General features: G+C 39.2%; 1 protein-coding gene and 1 long non-coding RNA gene across 2 annotated transcripts in view; one reads left to right on the plus strand and one right to left on the minus strand.

Annotated features, from left to right (window-relative positions):
- Positions 1-12168: 12168 nt before the first annotated feature.
- LOC118497057 lies at positions 12169-20410 on the minus strand. The gene is made up of 3 exons (XR_004899608.1): positions 20006-20410; positions 17386-17497; positions 12169-12874 (listed from the first exon to the last, which is right to left on the minus strand). It is a non-coding gene; the product is annotated as an uncharacterized LOC118497057 (long non-coding RNA).
- CRPPA (CDP-L-ribitol pyrophosphorylase A) overlaps positions 19448-21292 on the plus strand; it is a 197088-nt gene continuing 195243 nt past the window's right edge. The window contains exon 1 of the mRNA XM_028525859.2: positions 19448-19916. Within this exon, the coding sequence (XP_028381660.1) occupies positions 19660-19916 (257 nt within the window). The 5' untranslated portion in view covers positions 19448-19659. The remainder of the gene's footprint in view (positions 19917-21292) is intronic.

The following is a 21292-nucleotide window of genomic DNA, read 5'->3' on the forward strand; positions in this document are numbered from 1 at the left end:
AAATTTTTATGTGTATAATTCACATAAATTTTACTCTGAAAACACCCTATAAGGTAGGGCAGAGAGGTGTTATCATTATGTTTAATTTATAGATGAAGAAACTATGCTCAGCAAAAATGAATGACTTCTTCAAAAACCACAGAAATAGGGATGCAGCAAGACTTGGTTCTCATTTATGATTATTTATATATTCCATCAGAGCTTGCTCTTTCCCATAAGGATGTTAATGATATATAGACACTCATTCATTAATTCATTCACTCATTCACTCATGTATTTATTGAACCTATTCTATTTGCCCGCTGCTGTGGAAAGTCCCAGGGATACAAAAATCAACTCCTGTCTTCTCTCCAGGTGTTCATAGACATTTGAATAGCACTTTACTTCTTACAAAATCTTCTCACAAAAATGATACAAGCATCACTGCATCCTCTACAGTGTATCAATATTAGTTTTATTTTGCATGTAGAGGAATTTAATAACTCACCTAAGATCATAAAGATAGTAGGGGCCCAGGATGATTCAGTCACTACTTAAGTGTTGAAATATCTACAGAAATATAGAACATTGGTTCTAAACCTTGTTAGACATGGATCTTTATCACTAAAATATTTTTGAGCATGCAGTAGCAATATACATATGTGAATTTTTATTTTATTTTTCTTTCTAAGTATATTTTATTGATTATGCTATTACAGTTGTCCCATTTTTTTCTCCCTTTTGTCCCCCTCTGCCCTGCACTCCCCCTCCCAACAGCATTCCTCCCCTCTTAGTTCATGTCCATGGGTCGTACATATAAATTCTTTGGCTTCTACATTTCCTATACTATTCTTACCATCCCTGTCTATTTTGTACCTACTATTTATGCTTCTTATTCACTGTACATTTCCCCCCATTCTCCCTGCTCCATTTCCCTGCTAATAACCTTCCATGTGATCTCCATTTCTCTGATTCTGTTCCTGTTCTAGTTGTTTGCTTAGTTTGTTTTTGTTTTTTAGGTTCATTTGTTGATACTTGTGTGTTTATTGTCATTTTACTGTTCACAGTTTTGATCTTCTTTTTCTTAAATATGTCCCTTTAACATTTGATATAATAAGGTGATGATGAACTCCTTTAACTTTACCTTATCTGAGAAGCACTTTATCTGCCCTTCCATTCTAAATGATAGCTTTGCTGGATAGAGTAATCTTGGATGTAGGTCCTTGCCTTTCAGGACCTGAAATACTTCTTTCCAGCCCCTTCTTGCCTGCAAGGTCTCTTTTGAGAAATCAGCTGATAGTTTTATGGGCACTCCTTTAGAGGTAACAGTGTCCTTTTTCTCTTGCTGCTTTTAAGATTCTCTCTTTATCTTTAACCTTGAGTAATTCAATTATGATGTGCCTTGGTGTGTTCCTCCTTGAGTCTAATTTCTTTGGGACTCTCTGAGCTTCCTGGACTTCCAGGAAGTCTATTTCCTTCACCAGATTGGGGAAATTTTCCTTCATTATTTTTTCAGATAAGTTTTCAATTTCTTGTTCTTCTTCTTTTCCTTCTGGCACCCCTATAATTCGGATGTTGGAGTATTTAAAGTTGTTCCAGAGTTTCCTAAGCCTCTCCTCATTTTTCTGAATTCTTTCTTCATTCTGTTCTGGTTGAATGTTTATTTCTTCCTTCTGTTCCAAATTGTTGATTTGAGTCCCAGTTGCCTTCCTTCACTGTTGGTTCCCTGTATATTTTTTCTTTATTTCACTTTGCATAGCCTACACTTCTTCCTCTATTTTGCATCTGTATTCAATCATTTCTGTGAGCAACCCACTTACCAGTGTTTTGAACTCTGCATGTGGTAGGTTGGCTATCTCCTGATGGCTTAGTTCTTTTTCTGGAGTTTTGATGCATTCTTTCATTTGGGCCATATTTCTTTGTCTCGGCATGCCTGTTATGTAGTAGGGGGTGGAGCCTTAGTTATTCAGGACAGGGCAACCCACATCACTGAGTTGTGGTGCTATGTGTGGAGAAGGAGTCAGAGAGGGAACAATGCCACTTGTTTGGCTTTCACCCTTTCAGTCACTTCCCCTGCTACCCACAAGCAAACTGGGGCCTTCTGGTGCTGATTCCTGGTGAGTGGGCTGCTGTATATTCTAGGATCCTGTGGGTTTCTCCAACAAACTCCCCTGTGAGGCTGGGAGTTTCTCCCACTGCCACAACCCCCACCGATTTTTACAGCCAGAGGTTTTGAGGCTTTAGTTTCCTGTGCTGGAACCCTGGGTTGCATGGTCTATCTTATTCCCTAGTTGTTCTTCCTGGTTTATCTGCATGCAAATGTGGGACTACCCAGTCCACCAGCTGCACCCTTGCCCACCCAGTCTGCCAGCTACCACCTTGCCATGAGTCCTCATTTTCCTGGCTGCCAGTCTCCATCCCTCCTACTCAGTCTGGATGAAGGTTTCTTTTTTAATTCCTTGGTTGTCAGGCTTCCATATAGTTCAATTTTCTGGAAGTTCTAGTTTTTTTTTTTTTTTTTTTTTTTTAAAGCTGTTGTCCTTCTTTTGGTTGTGCAAGGAAACAATGCGTATCTACCTACACATCCATCTTCCATTTATAAATTTTTAAAACAGTACACATATGCTACTATACTAATGTCAATACATTAAAAAACTCACAAAAATAAATTTTAAAATAGGTGGAAAAGAAAAGCAGATACAAATAGAAGTTTTAACATTTAGTATCTATAACCATGTAATTATCATGCATGCTCTTGAGGGTGCATACATACACCTTTTTTGGTGATCATTGTATTGATAGACAATGAATTTAAATGAGTATTAAAACAGAGGACAGTCATTGTGGATGGGGGTACAATGGAGTGGGTGTTATCACTATATTTTAGATAGGTTATAGGGGTGAATAATCAACAATCTAAAAAAATCTGCTCCGAAGATTTCAGTCATAAGTGTCTCTATCAAATACTGGAGAGATGCAAGTCTTTTTACACCCTTCTACCAGTTTGTTTCTGGTTGGCACTTTTCAGCTTTTGACAACATGACAATCAAAGAGTATGAATGCTAATGATTATAAACAGGAAAAGTTTGAACAAATGAATATCTGTCCCCCAAGCACAAAAAGGAGAAATACTTAGCTTTTACTTCATTCAAATGACAATCACACAAAAATCAATTAAAAAGGAAGCCTTTGAAACTTAGTAACACTTTATTCAATTCCCAAGTAGTTATTAATATAATTTGTGCTGTTGTAATAACTACGCCACTTTTATGAAAACATTTAGTTTCTACTCATAGAGAAGAGATCACGTTCTTTCCCACAATATGCTCTTTATTTGAACACCATTTAAATTACTTTTTAACAATTCTCACAAATTCTTCTTTCATGGAAAGACATTTTCCACTTAAAATTTATGGCAATACTGAAATTCAATTTTTTATATGTTAGCTCAAGAATAGTTTTTACTAAAAAAACTTAACAGAATTTAGTTCATTCTTTCTTTGAAGACTATAAAACATGTAATTTAGGCATATGCAATTATCTTTTTTAATCCCAAATCTAACATACACACTGAAATCCCACATTTCTAAAATTAGTTGACAACGAACAGTAGAATAATAAATGAAAGTGTTGTCTGTAGCACTGCATTACCCAACTTGAGAAGGCAGAGTTTACAGTATGTTTACTGGGCATCATTCTTCAAGAATTTTGCAACATAGTGGCCTTGGTCTCTAAGTGTTAAGCTAGAACAGCTTAATGAGGAAATGAAAATATGATTTTTGTAAGCAGCCTCTGTGTTATACTAGGGATCTTTGACAAACCAATTGGACATAAGACTTTTAAAAAGGCTTTTCAAGGTCCTAAAACAAAGGCTATTAAAAATTCCATCACTGTGCAATTTCTGGGAATATTTCATCATGAATAGAGGGCTCAGTTTCAATTTATTTATTTATATTATAGTTCTATTCAAGAACAACTGTGGTGGCTAATTTCCCAAAAACATTTTGAAGTACTAAAGATTTTGAAATAAAAATGTTGAATTCAAGTAATGAAATGAAGAAGTAGCAATATTTAGAGAAAAAATTTAATTTATAATAAAGAATGATTATGTAAGAGCCAACATTCAAGAAAAAAATAAATCGTAATTTTGAATAGCATAATTAATAAAATACAATAAAAAAGAACAAAAAAACCTTAATTTCTATGGTATATTATCATTTTTAATACTTTTTCACTTATTTCATTTTATTTTATATGAGAAATTTTGCTGTAGGAGAAATATTGCTCACTGTTCACTGAAGAAAAGTTTATTATAACATTTTGTCAAGGTTCACCTATATGAAAGAGCTGACCCTCACTATGCGGACTGCTCAAAACAAACTGGAAACACGTCACTGCAGAGTAGAAGTGAACCTGTTCCTCAAATCAGTGCTCATTCAGCCCATTAAGCAATAAGGCTCTCTGTTCACCCTGATGAATTATTACAAGTAGTCCGGGTTTTTTACCTTTGCATATAAAATCTAGTATAGAGATTACCAACAGAGACACTCATCAGAATAACCTTTCCAAGCTCTTGCCTCAGATTCTGATTTAGCATTTGTACCTGTAAAAACCCCACCAATGATTTTGATGTGGAGACTGACTGGGAACTACTAGGTTGTGTATGTGCAGAGAAGGGCCTGGAACTGTCTGTTTCTGCTCAGTTCTGCAGCTTTTTTCTTAGTTGCTGTTCTACTTGCAGTGGAATCAGAAGTTGGAATATACAAGGCAATGGCAAAAGTCAAAGTCACCCTCCCTCCTGACTCCGTCTGATTTTCCCTATCTGTTGATAGTTTCTTCCACTGTTTTCTGGCCTGACACATTTACTTATGCTGTTCAGAGGATGTGGAACAGGAGAGAAGGCTTCCACAAGATACGACTCAATCCAGTTCCACTCCTAAGATATGAAAATGCAATTCATAGTTCAAATGCGATGCACATGATTTCAAGGGAGGTCTGATTCAGGCGAGTGAGGTTGTTGAAGCAGGACCACGGGGTCATGTAAAAGAGATTAAGCAAAAGACATTATTTCTACCCTAGAGGTACCACCAGAGGGTTGTTGATCACAAACTAATAATCAGGTAATCATTCATTTGAAAGAAATTTGTGTATCCCTAGAACATATCAGGCCCTATGGCTCCCTTTTTCAGATAGTGTAGGATTAATGTTAAGAAGTTCTTTGTTAGGTGAGTCTATAACTGTAGGTGGAGAAGAAAGCCCATATCATTTTGAAGATTTGGCTTTTTTAGAATAAATGGCCACAATAAATTGTGATGCTCAGAGCTTACAATGTTCAATTTTGGGGTAATGGAAGCTATTTGCCAAATTGTTCATAGACTTTCAAAGGAATTCTTTTGGTCATCTACTGTTATTGCAAAATATTTTTAGTTTTATTGAATTTTAAATTAAGACCATCATGTGAAATAGTTTTAATTCTGATTAAAGTTAAATCTAACATGACTGCAATAAAGATGAAAAAAATGTGAATAATGACTAACTCTCTCCACCATTTCACTCTCTAACAAAGTGCTAGCTCACTTTGTTAATATTTCGGCCCTAGTTTTGACTTTTATGATGGTAAAGAAGAGAGTTTGGGACACATATTAATAGTTTATAGTGAAACAAAAGATTCCAGAAAACAGATAGGACCATATAAATTACTCTGCAATTCTTTGACCTCTTTCTGTTATGGGCGGAAGGCCAGGAAATAACTAACCCTTTGAATCCTCTGCCCTGCTGTGGCCATTGATCTATGAAGCCTGTATCTTTTGAGTAGATGTTGTGGCCCTGATATGAAGATATGTGAATCCCCAAAATAGATGATTGGTAGAAGACTGTCTGCAAAAATGGCTATTAAGAACTCCTCATTCCCTATAAGTGCATGACATTCCTTGCATCAAGGTGTACAGCCATATCCTTTTCTCTTGAATTTGGGCTGGCCTTGTGACTTCCTTTGATCAGTATAGTGAGATAGAAGTAATGCTGTGTTCTGGGCACAGAATTTATGAAGTCTGATAGAAAATGCTTTTGCTCTTTAATAACCCATCCACTATATAAAGACCAGGCTATCTTGCTGGAGAAAGACCACATGGAAGAGAACTGAGATACCCCAACCAATAGACAGCATCAAGGACCCAGACCTATGAAGAAGTGCATCTTAGATCCTTCCCCAACTCCAGTTGAACTACTGCAGTTGACCCCAGATGAAAAAGAGGTAAAGCTGATTCATTCAGCCTTTCCCATATTTCTGATCCACAGAATTGTGAGCAATAAAATGCTGTTTTTTAAAGACACTAAGTTTTGGAATGGTTTGTTATACAGTAATAGACAACTGAAAAAAATTGTAAAACAATATAGTCTAGTTCTCCACACCTTAATCTTATTTAGCAATTACACAGCACACTTACCTTTGACCATCTATTAAAAAATAAATAATAGTGACTAGATTGCATATAAGGTTAGATTCTCATTGGCCTCATGTGTAAGCTATATTTCTTGAGTTATTGCTATTATTTCCAGGCCTTGGGAAATTCCAGGGTTAGAATATTATGCATTTGGATTATGTTCTAGTATTTACTGAAATGGAAATATCTCAAAAAACTGTTATTAGTCATTACTCTCCAGGATAAATGAGAGGGTTGCATTTTCATCCCTTTGAGAACCAAGGTTAGTAGGAGCAATAGGGCCTGAACATCATGACTTGAACAGTCCCAGACCTTAGCACCAGCAGCTGGTGAGCAAGGAAGTGAGACCCAGGCATTAGAACTCACAGGACTGACAAAGCCAGCCAAGTGATAATATCTGCGTTTATGTGATTAATCTCTTCAGAGAAATTATCCAGCCAATTAATCAGAGATCAGCCCTCTGGTATCTCAGACTTAGACAGTCAAACAGGGGTTCTGCTCCACCCATCCCAAACAGACGTGGAATTCCATTCAAGCAGGGGCCAATCATAAGACTTGAGTCAATGGGAGTCGAGTTTAGGAAGAAGGGTGCCAGGAGGTGGGTACACCCATGAAAGGTAAGGCGGTTCCAGGCAATGAGACAAACTCAAGATGCATTCTTCTCACAGAACAGAGGAGCCTGTCCTGGTTATGAGGACTGTTAGAGTTAAGACTATAAGTGAAAGCCATAGATGAATTCTTGGAAGCAGAGCTGATCCTAAGACACCCAATTCAAGAGATAGTGGGAAGAAAGAAAAAGGGCCAGGAAGGCAAAAGGCCAGGAGGGCCAAAGGCAATGTAATGAAATCTAAACATTTACCCAGGCTCAGTAATGGTTAATTTTTTGCATATTTTTGTTACTGTACTACCTCAGTTAATAATGATAGATTTTTATATAGTTAAAAGAGAATAATTGATAAGAAAAGATTTTATTAAAAGAGAAGTATTTTTTCCTTTTAATTATTTGTCAAGGTTTTGAGTTCTTTCAAGGACTAAATAATAGGAGAGGTAGAAGAAATATGAAGTTGGGGTGAAGAAGATCAGTGCAAACTCAACATCAAACTGTTTTTCATCAACAAAATGAAAGACAACCCACTGAATGGAAAAACCTATTCATCAATGATACATCTGATAAGGGGTTCATTTCCAAAATTTATGAAGAACTTACACAACTCAATACCAAAACCAAACAATCCCATTAAAAAATGGGCAAAGGATCTGAACAAACATTTCTTTTTTTTTTTTAATTTTACTTGCTGTTCAAGTACAGTTTTCTGCCTTTTACCCCCATCCTAGCCCAATCCCCCCAGTCCTCTTTCCCTCCCTCCCATTTTCAACCCACCCTTTGTTACTGTCCATGTGTCCTTTATACTTGTTTCTGCAAAACCTTTACACTTTCCCTTTGAAATTCCCTCCCCTCTCCCTTCTGGTCACTGTGAGCCTGTTCTCAATTTTAGTGTCTTTGGTTATATTTTGCTTGTTTGTTTGTTTTGTTGATTAGGTTCCTGTTAAAGGTGAGATGAAGACATACAGATAGCCAATAAACATATGAAAAGATGCTCAATATCACTAATCATCAGAGAAATGCAAATTAAAACCAAAATATAACCTCATACCTGTCAGAATGACTGTCATCAATAAATCAAGCGAGTGAGGGTGAAGATGTGGGCAAAAGGGAATCCTTGCACAGTGTTGATGGGAATGCAGATTTGTGCAGCCACTGTGGAGGTTGTTTTTTGGAGTTCCTTCCAAAAATAAAAAAATAGAACTACCTTAAGATCCAGTGATTCTACTTCTGGGAATATATCTGAAGAATCCCAAAACACTAATTCAAAAAAATATATGCACCCACTATGTTCATTGCAGCATTACTAAAAATAGCCAAGATTTGGAAGCAGCACAAATGCCCATCAGTAGATAAGTGGATAAAAAAAGCTGTGGTACATTTATACAATGGAATACTAATCAGCCATAAAAAGGAAATCTTACCTTTTGTAAAAGCATAGATGGACCTGGATAGTATTGTGCTAAGTGAAATAAGCCAGTCATAAAAAGACAAATACCACATGATCTTACTTATATGTGGAATCTAATGAACAAAATAAACTCATAAAGTAGAATCAGACTTATGGATACAGAAAACAGACTGACAGCTGTCAGAGGGGAAGGGGTTGGAGGGCTGGGTGAAAAGGGTGAAAAGATTAAGCAAAAACAAAACAAAACAAAACAAGCAAACTCATAGACAGATGACAGTATAGTGATTGTGAGAGGGAAAGTGGGGTCGGGGAGGAGAATAGGGTAAAGGGGGGATAAATGGTGATGGAAGGAGACTTAACTTAGGGTGGTGAACATACAGTATAATATACAGATGATGTATTATAGAATTGTACACTCGAAAGCTATAAAATTGTGTTAACCAATGTCACCCCAATACGTCAATAAAAATTTAAAAAGTAACTTTGTTTGAAGGGGGAAAGTTTTAAGCATTCTAATTTTTTCTGAAGATGAAGTGTAAATTGGTTTTTAAGTATTTAAGTTTATACTCACTGGCATGTTTAACATTTATGCATTTATTCCTTCATTCTTTCACTCAGACCTTAAACCAATTAGTGGTAGCTGTGGTCACAAGTGGAAGTACTTGACTCCTATTTAACTGATTTTTGTTCACATATAACATACACAACACAGTGACCTCCTTTCTCCCTCTTTGCAATCAGCCACAATTTACTCCTACATAAAACATTCTTTCTCACCACTTCTGGTCACCACTTCAGATCAGTTTAGTTTGTTTTTCTCCTGACTAGATTATGCAGCATCTGCCCAAACTGGGTTTCTTCTCCTTCTTCCCCTCCTCCTGTTCTTCCTTATCCTCCTCCTTCTTTTTAAATTTTGGCTAGCCCAGTAAGTATGGGCACGGAGTACTTAAAAAAAATTAAAAGCTTGTTTATGTCCTCAGATCCTTTTGCCATCACTGCAGAGACCATATCATCAGGGTCTCCATCTTCTCTCTCTCATCATCCATACTGCCTTCATCTCTCTGTATCCGTACCCCGCAACGGTCCCTTTTGACATGCTTATGATCAAGGCTTGGTGCCTTCCTGGGTAAGACATTATAAGGCAATGATGACCCACATTCAGACTGTAGTGGACAGGTCACCTCCTATATTTACTCTACATTTGCCAGGGTGGTGGTCATAATGCCATAGTCAAACGTCCACTTCCTTTAGAAAACAGATATCTGAATTCTCTGAGGACATTTTCTTCTTAAAGCATAGTTTTTTTTCTTCTTCTTTAAATCTTGTTTTAGTAATGAGTTGCAGTTCAATGTATAGGCATAGTTGCTACCAATGGCTTCCCTTGCAGAAATGGAAAATCTTCCTTTTCTATTTGTTCTTTTTCTCTGATGATTAGTATGTTCTTCCCTTGCACAGATTGTGAAAACTGGCCACCATCATTCTAGACTAGCCATTTGTTTTCTAAACAAATATATCATAGATTCACCTCTCTGACATCCCTTTTGCATTGGCCATTCCTCTCTTTTAGTTTCTGGAGTTATGTGGCACTCCTCAAAGGGATTTCACCCCTTAGCTCCATGCTCAGAGAGGAGTTCGAGGCAACAATTTCGATTCTCTGAAGCTGTGGTGGCTCCCAGAGGCGAAGTGTTTTTAAAAGACAGGTCTGCAGAAATACCAGGAGGTAATTTAGTACTCCATTTCTCTACCACCTTTGTGTTGTTGTTGTTCTGGCACTTAAACATTTTCTCTTTGTGTTTCTCGCCTTATAAATTAACAAAGAAATGGATTTATTTGCAATTTTAATTGGATTACTGGATTAATTGGTTTTAATGGATTTCTTAGGTAATTTTTTATGGCACATTTAACATATTACATGCATTTTGCTTTAGGTCTTGAAATTAAATGCACTGAATATAAAGATGATTGGGTTGTAATTATTTTAAAATTCTATGCTTACTTAAGTCTGATTCATACCTACATTAGAGTAACATAAAAAAGCCTATTAAAAATGAAGATTTCTGGGCCTACCTCAGATATACCAAGTCAAAATTTCTCTTGGAAGGTGCCAGTAATATGTTTTCTAAGATTATTTTATGCCATATAATATGTAAGTGTTTATATTATAAAAACATATGAGAAATACTATATAGAAACAATTGTACCCAAGTGGTTCTTACAAAAAGTTAAACTTTTGTAGCATTAATGATGTAACATTTACCAATCAGTCCTAAGGCTAAGTATTCAATTCACCATTGTTTCCCTTTTTAGCTATATAGGGAAAACAAAGTGGACAGTTGAGATAGTTGATAATTAACTGCAAAATGTATATTGAGAAAATGAAAGATAATAATCTTGCTGTCATGTGCTATTTAGTTTGAATTCTCAACAGAAAGACCTCAACTTGGAGTGTCACCTTTCTTATGTATAAGAATGACTTAAAGGTCAGAGGTTAAAAGCCTGTGCCATCTACATAAAATACGTAATGCAAAGCAGAAATTAGAATTCATAGGCTGGGAGAAATTCTGGGCTGGCCCAGGGTAGAACAATAATTGATTTTATTTGGCTCAAATTTCAAGAGGGTTAAAGGGTAGATCATTAAGCTGTTCATTAACATTTGTGAGCAACTCCTTAACTAACCTCCAGAAACGCTATTAAAACAGCAAGTATGGTTGGAAAGACAGGAGGTGACTGACAGTACTAATTACAACTGAACTAACACTAGAAAAATGAACCCAACTTGATCTAAAACTCTCTGATAATAAAAAATTCTTCAAGAGAAATATTGCAAGGTATACTGATACTGACTTGTGGAAACAGACAAACAGAAAAATGTAGTTTTAAGCCTTTCAGATATAAAGATGACAGTCCCTTCCATTTAATGGGCACTTCTATGTGCACTAAAGAGTAAAGACATGCCAAAGTGAGGTTATAAAATTGTGTATACATTTAACAAAAATATGCTTTAAATATTGCAGTACAAAAGAATACATTATTTTATTCACAAGGTAATCAAAGTATTTATTTAAAAAATCATAATGCACTGAAGATCTAGTTATGGACACAATAAGATTGAATGAACAGTGTTTTCTTTCTTTAATCACATCAGTGTAACAATATATAACTTCATTTGGAGATTATATATATATATATATATATATATATATACATTTATGGTCTGTTCAGAAGGTATCCAGCCATGTATCATGAAAAATGACATTTACTGAAGAAGATACAGGATACAAGGAACATTATACACAGGACAATGATGACTCAGTCCCCTTCAAAGTAGGCACCTTGGGACCTTGCACAGTTCTCCCAATCACCATCAGCTGCCCTGTTGTATTTTCCTGAATCTCATCGATGGTCTGAAATCCCTTCCCTTTCAAAGGTGATTTTAGTTTTGGGAAAAGCCAGAAACTGCAGGGTGCCAAATCTGGGCTGTAGGGAAGCTGGGTCACCTGGGTGATTTGATGTTTCACCAAAAACTCTGCTTAAGATGTGATGCATGAGCAGTTGCATTGTCATGATGAAGCTGTCAGTCACCAGATGACCATGGCTGTGGCCTCCTGAATCATCAGAATAGCAATGTTCAACCCTAATGCAAAATTTGATGCAGATTTATTGCTCTACTTTTTCGGTCATTTTGAGTGCGATGGCCACACAGTACACGGGCTCACTCAATGGCATCCACCCTCCCCACTGACTAGAACAGTGAAGTTGTCATTGTTCATGCATGCACATTCCAGTCCAATCTCTTTGGCTGGCAGGTAACATCCATGTCATACAAACTGTTCTTGTTATAGTAACAATGGCTGGACTTTTAATGGACAGATTTTGCCTGTGTATGTGTATGTGTATGTGTAATAGTAAATTTGAAGCTCTTGCTGAGCATGAAGCTGTATTAGTTTCCTTTTGTAACAAATTAGTATGAATTTAGTGGCTTAAAAAAGTACAAGTTTATTATCTCATTGTTATGGGTGTCAGAAGTCTGAAATGGGTTAGAAGGGCTATGTTATTCTGGAATCTTAAACAGAAAAAAATATGATTCCTTGCTGTATCCAGCTTCTAGAAGCTTCCTGAATTCCTTGGCTCATAGCCCTGTATATCTCCTACTCCTGTTTCCATCCTCACATTTCCTTCTCTGATTCTGACGTCCCTCTAATAAGGACCCCCGTGGTTACACTGGGCCCACCCGGATAGTACAGAATACTTTCTCCATCTCAAGAGCTTAACCCAATCACAGATGCCCTTCAGTAATGTCAGGGAACGTATCCACAGCCTTTTGTGACTGCTGCCTTTGCATCAAAGTCAGCGAGGGCATTTTCAATATTGAAGGTTAGCTTTTACTAAGGAAAAAATCCAGGTTTCTTTAGTAATCAAAGACCTGATTAAGATGACCTAAAACAGAAAACTATTAGGGTAAAACAGATTTTTGCTTTCTTGGAAGAAAAGTTTCCACAGTTATTAGAAGCTGAAGTAAACTTTGTCTTTTTAGGAGGTGAAAGAATATTAAGTTTTAATACACTATTGGTATTAAAGGTTATTTTAAAAATCCCTTCTAACACTTCCCGCCAAGATGAAGGCATAGGTAGACACACTATGCCTCCTTCCACAACCAAGATAGGGACAACAACAATTTAGAAACAGAGTAACAACCAGAACTGACAGAAAATGAAACGGTGTGGAAGTCGGACAACCAAGAAGTTAAAATACACCCGTTCATCCAGACCCGTAGGAGGAGCGGAGTTGGGCAGCCCGCGGAGAGCAGAGAGCTTTGGGACCAGGCACGTAAGGCATCCAGCGTGCACAAGACCCCAGCGGGTGGACCCTGAGCGAGCAAGCGGCAGCTGGCAGACCCTGGCCGAGGGGTGGCAACCGGCAGACCCAGCGAGGCGGTGATTGTGAAGCAGGGCACTTCGAGCAACCCAGGATCCCAGCGCTGGGAAATAGAGCCTTGGGGCACTGATTGAAAACACCTGTGGGGTTTGAGGTGCAGGAAGAAACTCCCAGCCTCACAGGAGAGGTCCTTGGAAAATCCGATGGCGTGCACACGCCCACCCACACAGGAAATGGCATCAGAGGGGCTGAGCTTGCTCCGGGGAAGCAGCGGAAGGGACTGAGGTCCCTGGAAAGTGGAGCAAGCGCCATTTTTCCCTCTCGGACCCCGCCCCCACATACAGCGTCACAACCCAGTGACTGGGTTGTTCCGCCCTGGTGAACACCTAAGGCTCCACCCCTCACATACGTGTGCCCAGGCGTGACCGGACCAAACGGGGAGGGGGGGGGAGGGGGGGAGGGGGGGGAGGGGGGGAGGAAGATGGCTCAAACAGAATTGAAAACTCTGCCATCAGTTTTTCTAAGTGACTAAGAGATAGCCAGCCTATCAATATGCACAGTTCAAAGCACTGGTGATCAGGATGCTCACAGAATTGGTTGATTTTGGTCACAAATTAGATGAGCAAATGAAGGCTACAATAAGTGAAATGAAGAAAAATGCACAGGGAACCAATAGTGATGGAATGAAAGCTGGGTCTCACATCAATGGAGTGGACCAGAAGGAAGAAAAAAAAAACATACATCCAGAAAAGAATGAAGCAATAAGAATTCAAAAAAAATGAGGAGAGGCTTAGGAACCTCCAGGACATCTTTAAATGATCCAACATCTGAATTATAGGGGTACCAGAAGGAGAAGAAGAAGAGCAACCAGTGGAAAACTTATTTGAACAAATAATAAAGGAGAACTACCCTATTCTGGCAAAGGAAATAGACTTGCAGGAAGTCCAGGAAGCTCAGAGAGTCCCAAAGAAGTTGGACCCAAGAAGGAACACACCAAGGCACATCATAATTACATTAGCCAAGGTAAAAATGAAGGAGAGAATCCTAGAAGCAGCAAGAGACAAGGAGACAGTAACGTACAAAGGATTTCCCATCAGACTGTCAGCTGATTTCTCAAAAGAGACCTTACAGGCAAGAAGGGGCTGGAAAGAAGTGTTCCAAGTCATGACCTACATCCAAGATTGCTCTGTCTAGTAAAGCTTTCATTTATCATGGAAGGGCAGATAAAGTGCTTCTCAGATAAGGCCAAGTTAAAAGAGTTCATCACGAAGCCCTTATTTTATGAAATGTTAAAGAGACTTATCTAAGAAAAAGAAGATAAAAAAAAACATGTATAGTAAAATGACAGCAAACTCACAGTTATTAACAACCACACCTAAAACAAACACAAAAAGAAACTAAGCAAACAACTAGAACAGGAACAGAACCACAGAAATGGAGATCACATGGAGGGTCAGCAACAGGGGAATGGGAGGAGGAGAGAGGGGGAAAAGGTACAGAGAATAAGTAGCATAGATGGTAGGTAGAAAATAGACAGGGGGAGGGCAAGAATAGTATGGGAAATGTAGAAGCTAAAGAACTTATGACCCATGGACATGAACTAAAGGGGGGAATGTGGGTGGGAGAGGGTGTGCAGGATGGAGGGGAATGAAGGGGGGAAATGGGATAACTGTAATAGCATAATCAATAAAATATATTTTAAAAAATCCCTTCTAACAAATGCATTCAATCTTACCCATTTTGATCATACATAAATGTCTTTCTCAAGATTTCTTTTCATGAATCTTTTACGACTTTCCTTATTCCTTTCAGTTTATCTCTTGTTCTCTTACCCATTCTGAAATAACCAACTTATTCTAGGACAAACCACTTTCTTTCAATTTTCTCAGAAATGTATTTCCATACTTTATACCTCCTATTACCCAAAACATATATTTCCTCCCACAGTAATTGGAATTTTTAACCCTTGGATACCTTAATTTCTTGTGAAAACTAAGAAGTAAGCAATTGTGAACTATTACATCAGTATTCCTTAGAATGATAAGTTTATGAATATATTCTATAATTTCTGGAAATATATGCTTTTTCATAGTACAGTCTTTCAATGAGGCACAAGTCTTGTTTACTACCAAACTCATGTATCTTTAGTTTTCCTTTAATAGCCAAAAGTTGTAAACCTATGTTCAGTAATTAATATTTTCATTATTTTATCTTATTTGGAAATTATATGAATATTAAACACATTTCTATCATTTAATTTAATTTAGCAAAACCTTTTAAGTTACCAAAGAGACTTAGGAAGCCATTTTAAGTACATATATAATTATTGTTAAAGTTCACCTAAAAATGTTTATTCTGTTTATATCTATTTCATTTACTTGTTCTTAGCAATTATGTTTAGATCACTTGTGGAAATTCCATCATACTGAGTTATTTGTCTTGCTGACAAATTTTGCAATGGAGATAACACAAACTCATTTGATGAATAAGTCCAGGTAGAATAAAAAGATTATACTTAATGATAAAAGCTCTAAAGACCTGCCTGTTTAAATTAAATAAACATAGTTAATTAGCTTAATACCAAATATATCCTTTAGATTACAAGCACTAGAAAAGCATTTAGTTAATTTCTACTACATTTTTGGGAATTTTTAAATATGTGTTTGTTTGCGCCAATTAAATAGAGATTTTACAAATTAGCAATATCATCTGAAGGTGGAAAATACCATACAAGGCACATGAACATACAGACAGGTGCAAACAGAGACCTCCTTGCCTTCGTTTAAACTTTTTAGCCATGAGATAAGTGATAAGTTCATCTGCTCAGGAATGGCTTAAGCTTTTTCCTTATTAATATGTGTGAAGACAATTATGATTTTTATTTTTCCTTAACACGGCAACCTTGTAACCAGAACAGTGGTTTGTTGTGCTTTAAAAAAAATATTCCCCATTTTCTTTTCTTTCCTCCAGCCTTAAGAACTCGGGTGGTAAAGATAATTGGGCTCTGAACTGCCTCTAGACTGCATTGCTGGTTTTGCAGAGACGTGTAAGATAAACACAATTGTTCTCAATTTCCCAAAGAGTCGATTGTAACTTAAGTGACATCACAGGTTGATCTACCTGTCCATCTACATCACCTCTAATTTCTTCTTTCCCTCTGGGCCCATAGTTTTATTTTAGCTTATGGGAAACAGCTCCCCACCCCAGCAGCTTCTAATTTGGCCAATTTTTTCATCATAGAGCTTTTACATCTTTTGAAATATTTTCTCAGGTTTCAGCCGGGACAACTGTAAATAGTTCTGGCAGCATTAAACAATGCCACGGACTCAAACGGCCTCAAAGGGTGCAAAGGTTATTAACTTCCAGAGTTGTTCTCTCTGATAGCCAAAAGAATCCACAACCTACCTGTCCCAGGCAGGCAGAAGGCCAAGCCAAACCCACAGGACATGGGTAATACCTATCCCTGGGAAAGAAAGGATCAGTTACCAACTGGTCTGGATTTGGGAAGAGAAAGTGTCAAATTTTATTTTCATCTTTCACTGGGCTTAGGAGGTAATCCATTTACAAATAAACTTTTATAAATCCTCCCAGAGTTCATCGTCTCTGTCGGATGTGTGAGTATATGCACACTCTGACTGGCGGAAAACGAGAATGAGCAGCCCTGTCTTTACTGCCTCTGGGAGGAAACTGATAGACGTAGAAAACTCCCTTCTGGTCTATCTAGAAGGAAATGGTTGGACAGAGAGCATGATGCACCCCAGCGAGAGCACCCTCTGGATGGTGGAGGCCAGAGAGAAAAATATTCTCACCGGTCATAAAGACCAAACTCTCAGGACACAATACATGATTCAAGGAGAGACACCAGACACACAGAGAAAAAACAGAATTAACAAAATCCATGAGTTCTCATACCAAGTAACCAAGAGTCACTAAGCCTAAGAAATTAGTTTCACAAATATTTTATTCTGCTAATCTATATTTAGTAAAAGGAAAAAAAAAGGACACTTACCACTCTGCTTCCACCAAACTCTGTAAGTAGAAATCTGAGAGTCTAACTTGGCAAGAATTCTTACCTTTTTGGCTGGCACGTGTTAGTAGTTCTAGGGTCTCTCTGTTGCCACAGCTTCAGGGGGAGCCGGGCCCAACCTGTGAGATGTCCTTCTCACAGTACATGCTTTCAAATGCCTGTTACAGAGAAGATATTCTCATAATGTGGCTGCTGTAACTTCGTATTAAGTAATATGGAAATTACATCTTTCACCTGAAGTATTCATAATAAGAAACTAATTATTTATATCTATATAAAAAGACAGAAAAATATTGCTTCTCATACTGTGATATACAAATGAACAGCCTGTTCTTTTTTCTATACAAGTCTGTGAAACATTGTTAACACACATTGAATAAGTTCTAAGGATTCATAGTGAACAAAGCAAAATTGATATATTTGTTCTAAGAAGAGAAATAAATCAATAAAATAAGATTCTGGCTAAAAGTAGTCAAGGATTAGTGATATATAATGATTATGTATCAATTAACATAATAAGACCTTTGTTACTATGCTTTTATTCCTCTCTCAAGACTAAGAAAATGAACACTAGCTTTAACTCTACTGTTAGGTTAAAAAGAGATATAAAGATCCATATTAATAGAAACAATTCATTTACCTTTCTGCCTCTCTAGTAGACTCACTCTTTCATTTATTCATCTGGTTAGTCAACAGACGGTAATTGAATGCATAGAATAGGCCAGACACAGGTGTGGTAGTGGTGCTAAAAAGTCAGGTGTATTATGATGCCCACTTTTGAGTTGAGTCAGTGATCTAACAATCTTCTACTAGAATGAAGCTAAATGTTAATAATAATAATAATAGTATCACAAGTGAAGCAGAGTACTTGCAATAATAATAAGAGCAGAACATTTATATGTTAATTTTGTATGCTTTAATCTTAACTGAGAAAAATGGGTAAAAATACTGAATTGGAATATTATAACTCTATTATATTCTCAGTGCTTAAAAGATTCCATTTTTATGAACTTTATATCAACTATTGATGGGAGAATATTGATCAATATTAATTAGTAAATATTTAATTTAAATTCACATTAATTTATTTAATCATAGTTCATTCAATACATATTTATTAAGCCTCTGTTATATTCCAGGAGCTGGGTACACAACCAGAGTCAAAAAAGTGAGGCCTTTGAACGCAAGGAGTTTACATTCCTGGGAACTACTATAATGTGCTCTGACACAGGCCCTGGCCTAGTGGCTCAGTTGGTTAGAGCACCGTCCTGATACACCAAGGCTGCAGTTCCATCCTGGGTCAGAGCACATAACAACAAATCCATGGTCCTCTCAAGACAGAAAATAAAAAGAAATATGCTCTGACACTCCATGTACTTCACTACATTTTCATGCTAAACACAGACAGCAAGGGCAGTGCTAAAAAAAGGGCAAGATACAATTCAGGCTGAGTATTTTTCAACTCTGTACTTCTGTGCAAGGGCTTGACGGCAGCTTTGCCCTTAGGTGTGCAATCTTACACAAGTTACTTAATCACTACCCCTTGTTTCCGCTTCTGTAAAAGGGATACAGTACTAGTTGGGTTCTCCTGGAGATTAAATGAGATAATGTGCGTCGAATGTTCACCAGTTATTCCTATTACTGCTTTGGCTGTGGTTCCAAAACGTTCCTGCTCATTGGAATCTGGGGGCCTTTAAAGGCATTTCAAACCCTGGGCTACACACCAGACCAATTAAACTCCAGTCTAATGGAGGTAGGGCATAAACGGCAGTTTTGAAACACCGTAGGTGGCTTCAATGTTCAAATTGGGTTATTGATGCATCCTAATAGCGTTTGTCCATCTACCTTCCTTTACCAGAGTTTAATGAAAGTCAGATAATCGAGGTGCACATTTTTCTGCTCCATCCTGTGATTTTATTCCAAATTCTTTCAAATCTTCAAGGGATGAGGGATGGGAGGAAGCCCAGACCTCTACTGCCTTCTCATAGCTTCCAAGTTTAGCGGGACCCTTTAGGTACAGGAAGGCTGACACTTGCACCTGCTGGCGCCTGCTGGGCCTGCCAGAGGAGAAGGAAAGAGCCTAGAAACTCAGGCCGGCCGGGGGCGCTGGGCTCAGTGCAGAGGCCGCTGAGTCGGGGAGAGGGAAGATCGGCAGCGGGGATCGTTCCCTGGGGACCCTCAACTGCCCGGGCGCTCGGATCGGGTGGGCGTTGTCCCTGCCTTCTGCACCCCGCGATCCCGCGCGATCCCGTCTGGGTGCCCGAGCAGCCACCGGCGCTTTGGTCCGAAGCGAGCGGTTCCTGCTGCGCCGCCTGCCGCCATGGAGCCCGGGCCGCCCGGAGCCACAAGGCCCGCAGAGCCGGGGCCTCGCCTGCACGGCGAGTGCGGCGCGGACCTGGCGGCCTCGGCCTCCTTGCTGAGCCGGGCCGAGGCCGAGCCCCAGCGGCGCGCGCTGGCCGTGGCGGCCGTGCTGCCGGCGGGGGGGAGCGGGGAGAGGATGGGCGTCCCCACCCCGAAGCAGTTCTGCCCCATCCTGGAGAGGCCGCTCATCAGCTACACCCTGCAGGCCCTGGAGAGGTAATGCGGCGCCGAGCGCGCCCCACGGCTCGGCCCGGCCTCCGCCTCCCCGCCCTCCGCCCTGCCCGCCCCGGCCCGGCCTGCGACACCTTCCCCTGTGCTGCTCTCGCGCGGGCGCCTTCTCTCGGCCGACTGTGGGGCCGTCTCCACCGTCTCAGTCACTGGAGCTGGGCTTCCATTCCCGCTCGCACTTCAGAGATGGACGCTCTGCTTTAACAGATGGGCCCGGAGGCTGGGGCTGCCCCACGGAGCCCTTTACGTGGCCCAGGCGGTCCACGTGGTGGGGAAAGACGGCCCACGTCGAAGCTGGACTAATGGGCGCACGGGGTGGGACGAAGGGACCCTAGTTCTAACTGTGGCCCCACAGGGAGAACTAATGGGGAGAAACTGTTCTTGGAGGCTCCCTGGCCCTGCCTGTCTCTCATAGCCTTTCACTTGTCCTCACCTTCTCATTCTTTCTCTTTGGCATAGTCTTTCTCCCTCTTGCGCATGCATGCACGCGGGTTATGAGTTTTACTTGCACAGCTGTGTTCGTGGGCATTTGTTCAATTCACTTTATCCACTCATTCACACACAGTAACTGAGCACTTCCTGTGAGATACACTGCTAATTACTGTGTGCTGAAGGTGGACCGAGGAGAATTCAACCGAAGGCTTTTAATGGTGGAAAGGGAGTTGAGGGTGCTATGTTGAAGCCAGCACATACCTTATTAGGAAAGCGGGGAAATGAAGGAGGGAGAGGGAATGGAACAAGGAGGATTAGAGGAGCTGTAGTGTGGAGCTAAAGAGGTGAAAAGAGGGGTATGTTATTATATTAGTCTTACCTTGTCTTTAGCCCCAAGTGATGCGAGGATAGTGCGGGATAAAGCTGGAGGTGTGGGAAGCAGGGGGATTGCAAAGGCCCACATTCGTGTTGCTGAGGTGTTTAGACTTCTTGAAGCTAGTGGGGAGCTGTGGTAGTATGTTTAAAACTTGATTGACGTGAACCGTTTGCAATTAAAGATAGATGGCATCTTTTAGCGTCCTTTGTAGGTGACTTTAAGGAAAAGGAAGCTAGTGAGATTCTAGTTAAAGGATGGTTGCATGTTATACAGAAAAAAAAAGAGTTCTCCGTCATGCTTTCAAGCACCCCAGAAGCCAGAGGGCTCAAGTTGCTTTGCATATCGTTAATTTTACTTTTTGAATATTGTTATTTGGAAAAGGGAATTATAAAAAGCCCCAATCACCCCTGATTCATATAATCTGCCCTGTGATTACATCTGAAATTCTTACAAACCTTGAAACAGTTCCAAGTGCTTCCTCTCGTCTTCTGTAGTCTTCCATTTCTTGGGGTAGTTAGTTGAGAGTGAGTTCGTTGAAGCCATGTATGGATCATGC

The sequence above is a fragment of the Phyllostomus discolor genome, chromosome 10 (genome assembly GCF_004126475.2).
Source record: "Phyllostomus discolor isolate MPI-MPIP mPhyDis1 chromosome 10, mPhyDis1.pri.v3, whole genome shotgun sequence".
In the NCBI taxonomy this organism is placed as follows: Eukaryota; Metazoa; Chordata; class Mammalia; order Chiroptera; family Phyllostomidae; genus Phyllostomus; species Phyllostomus discolor.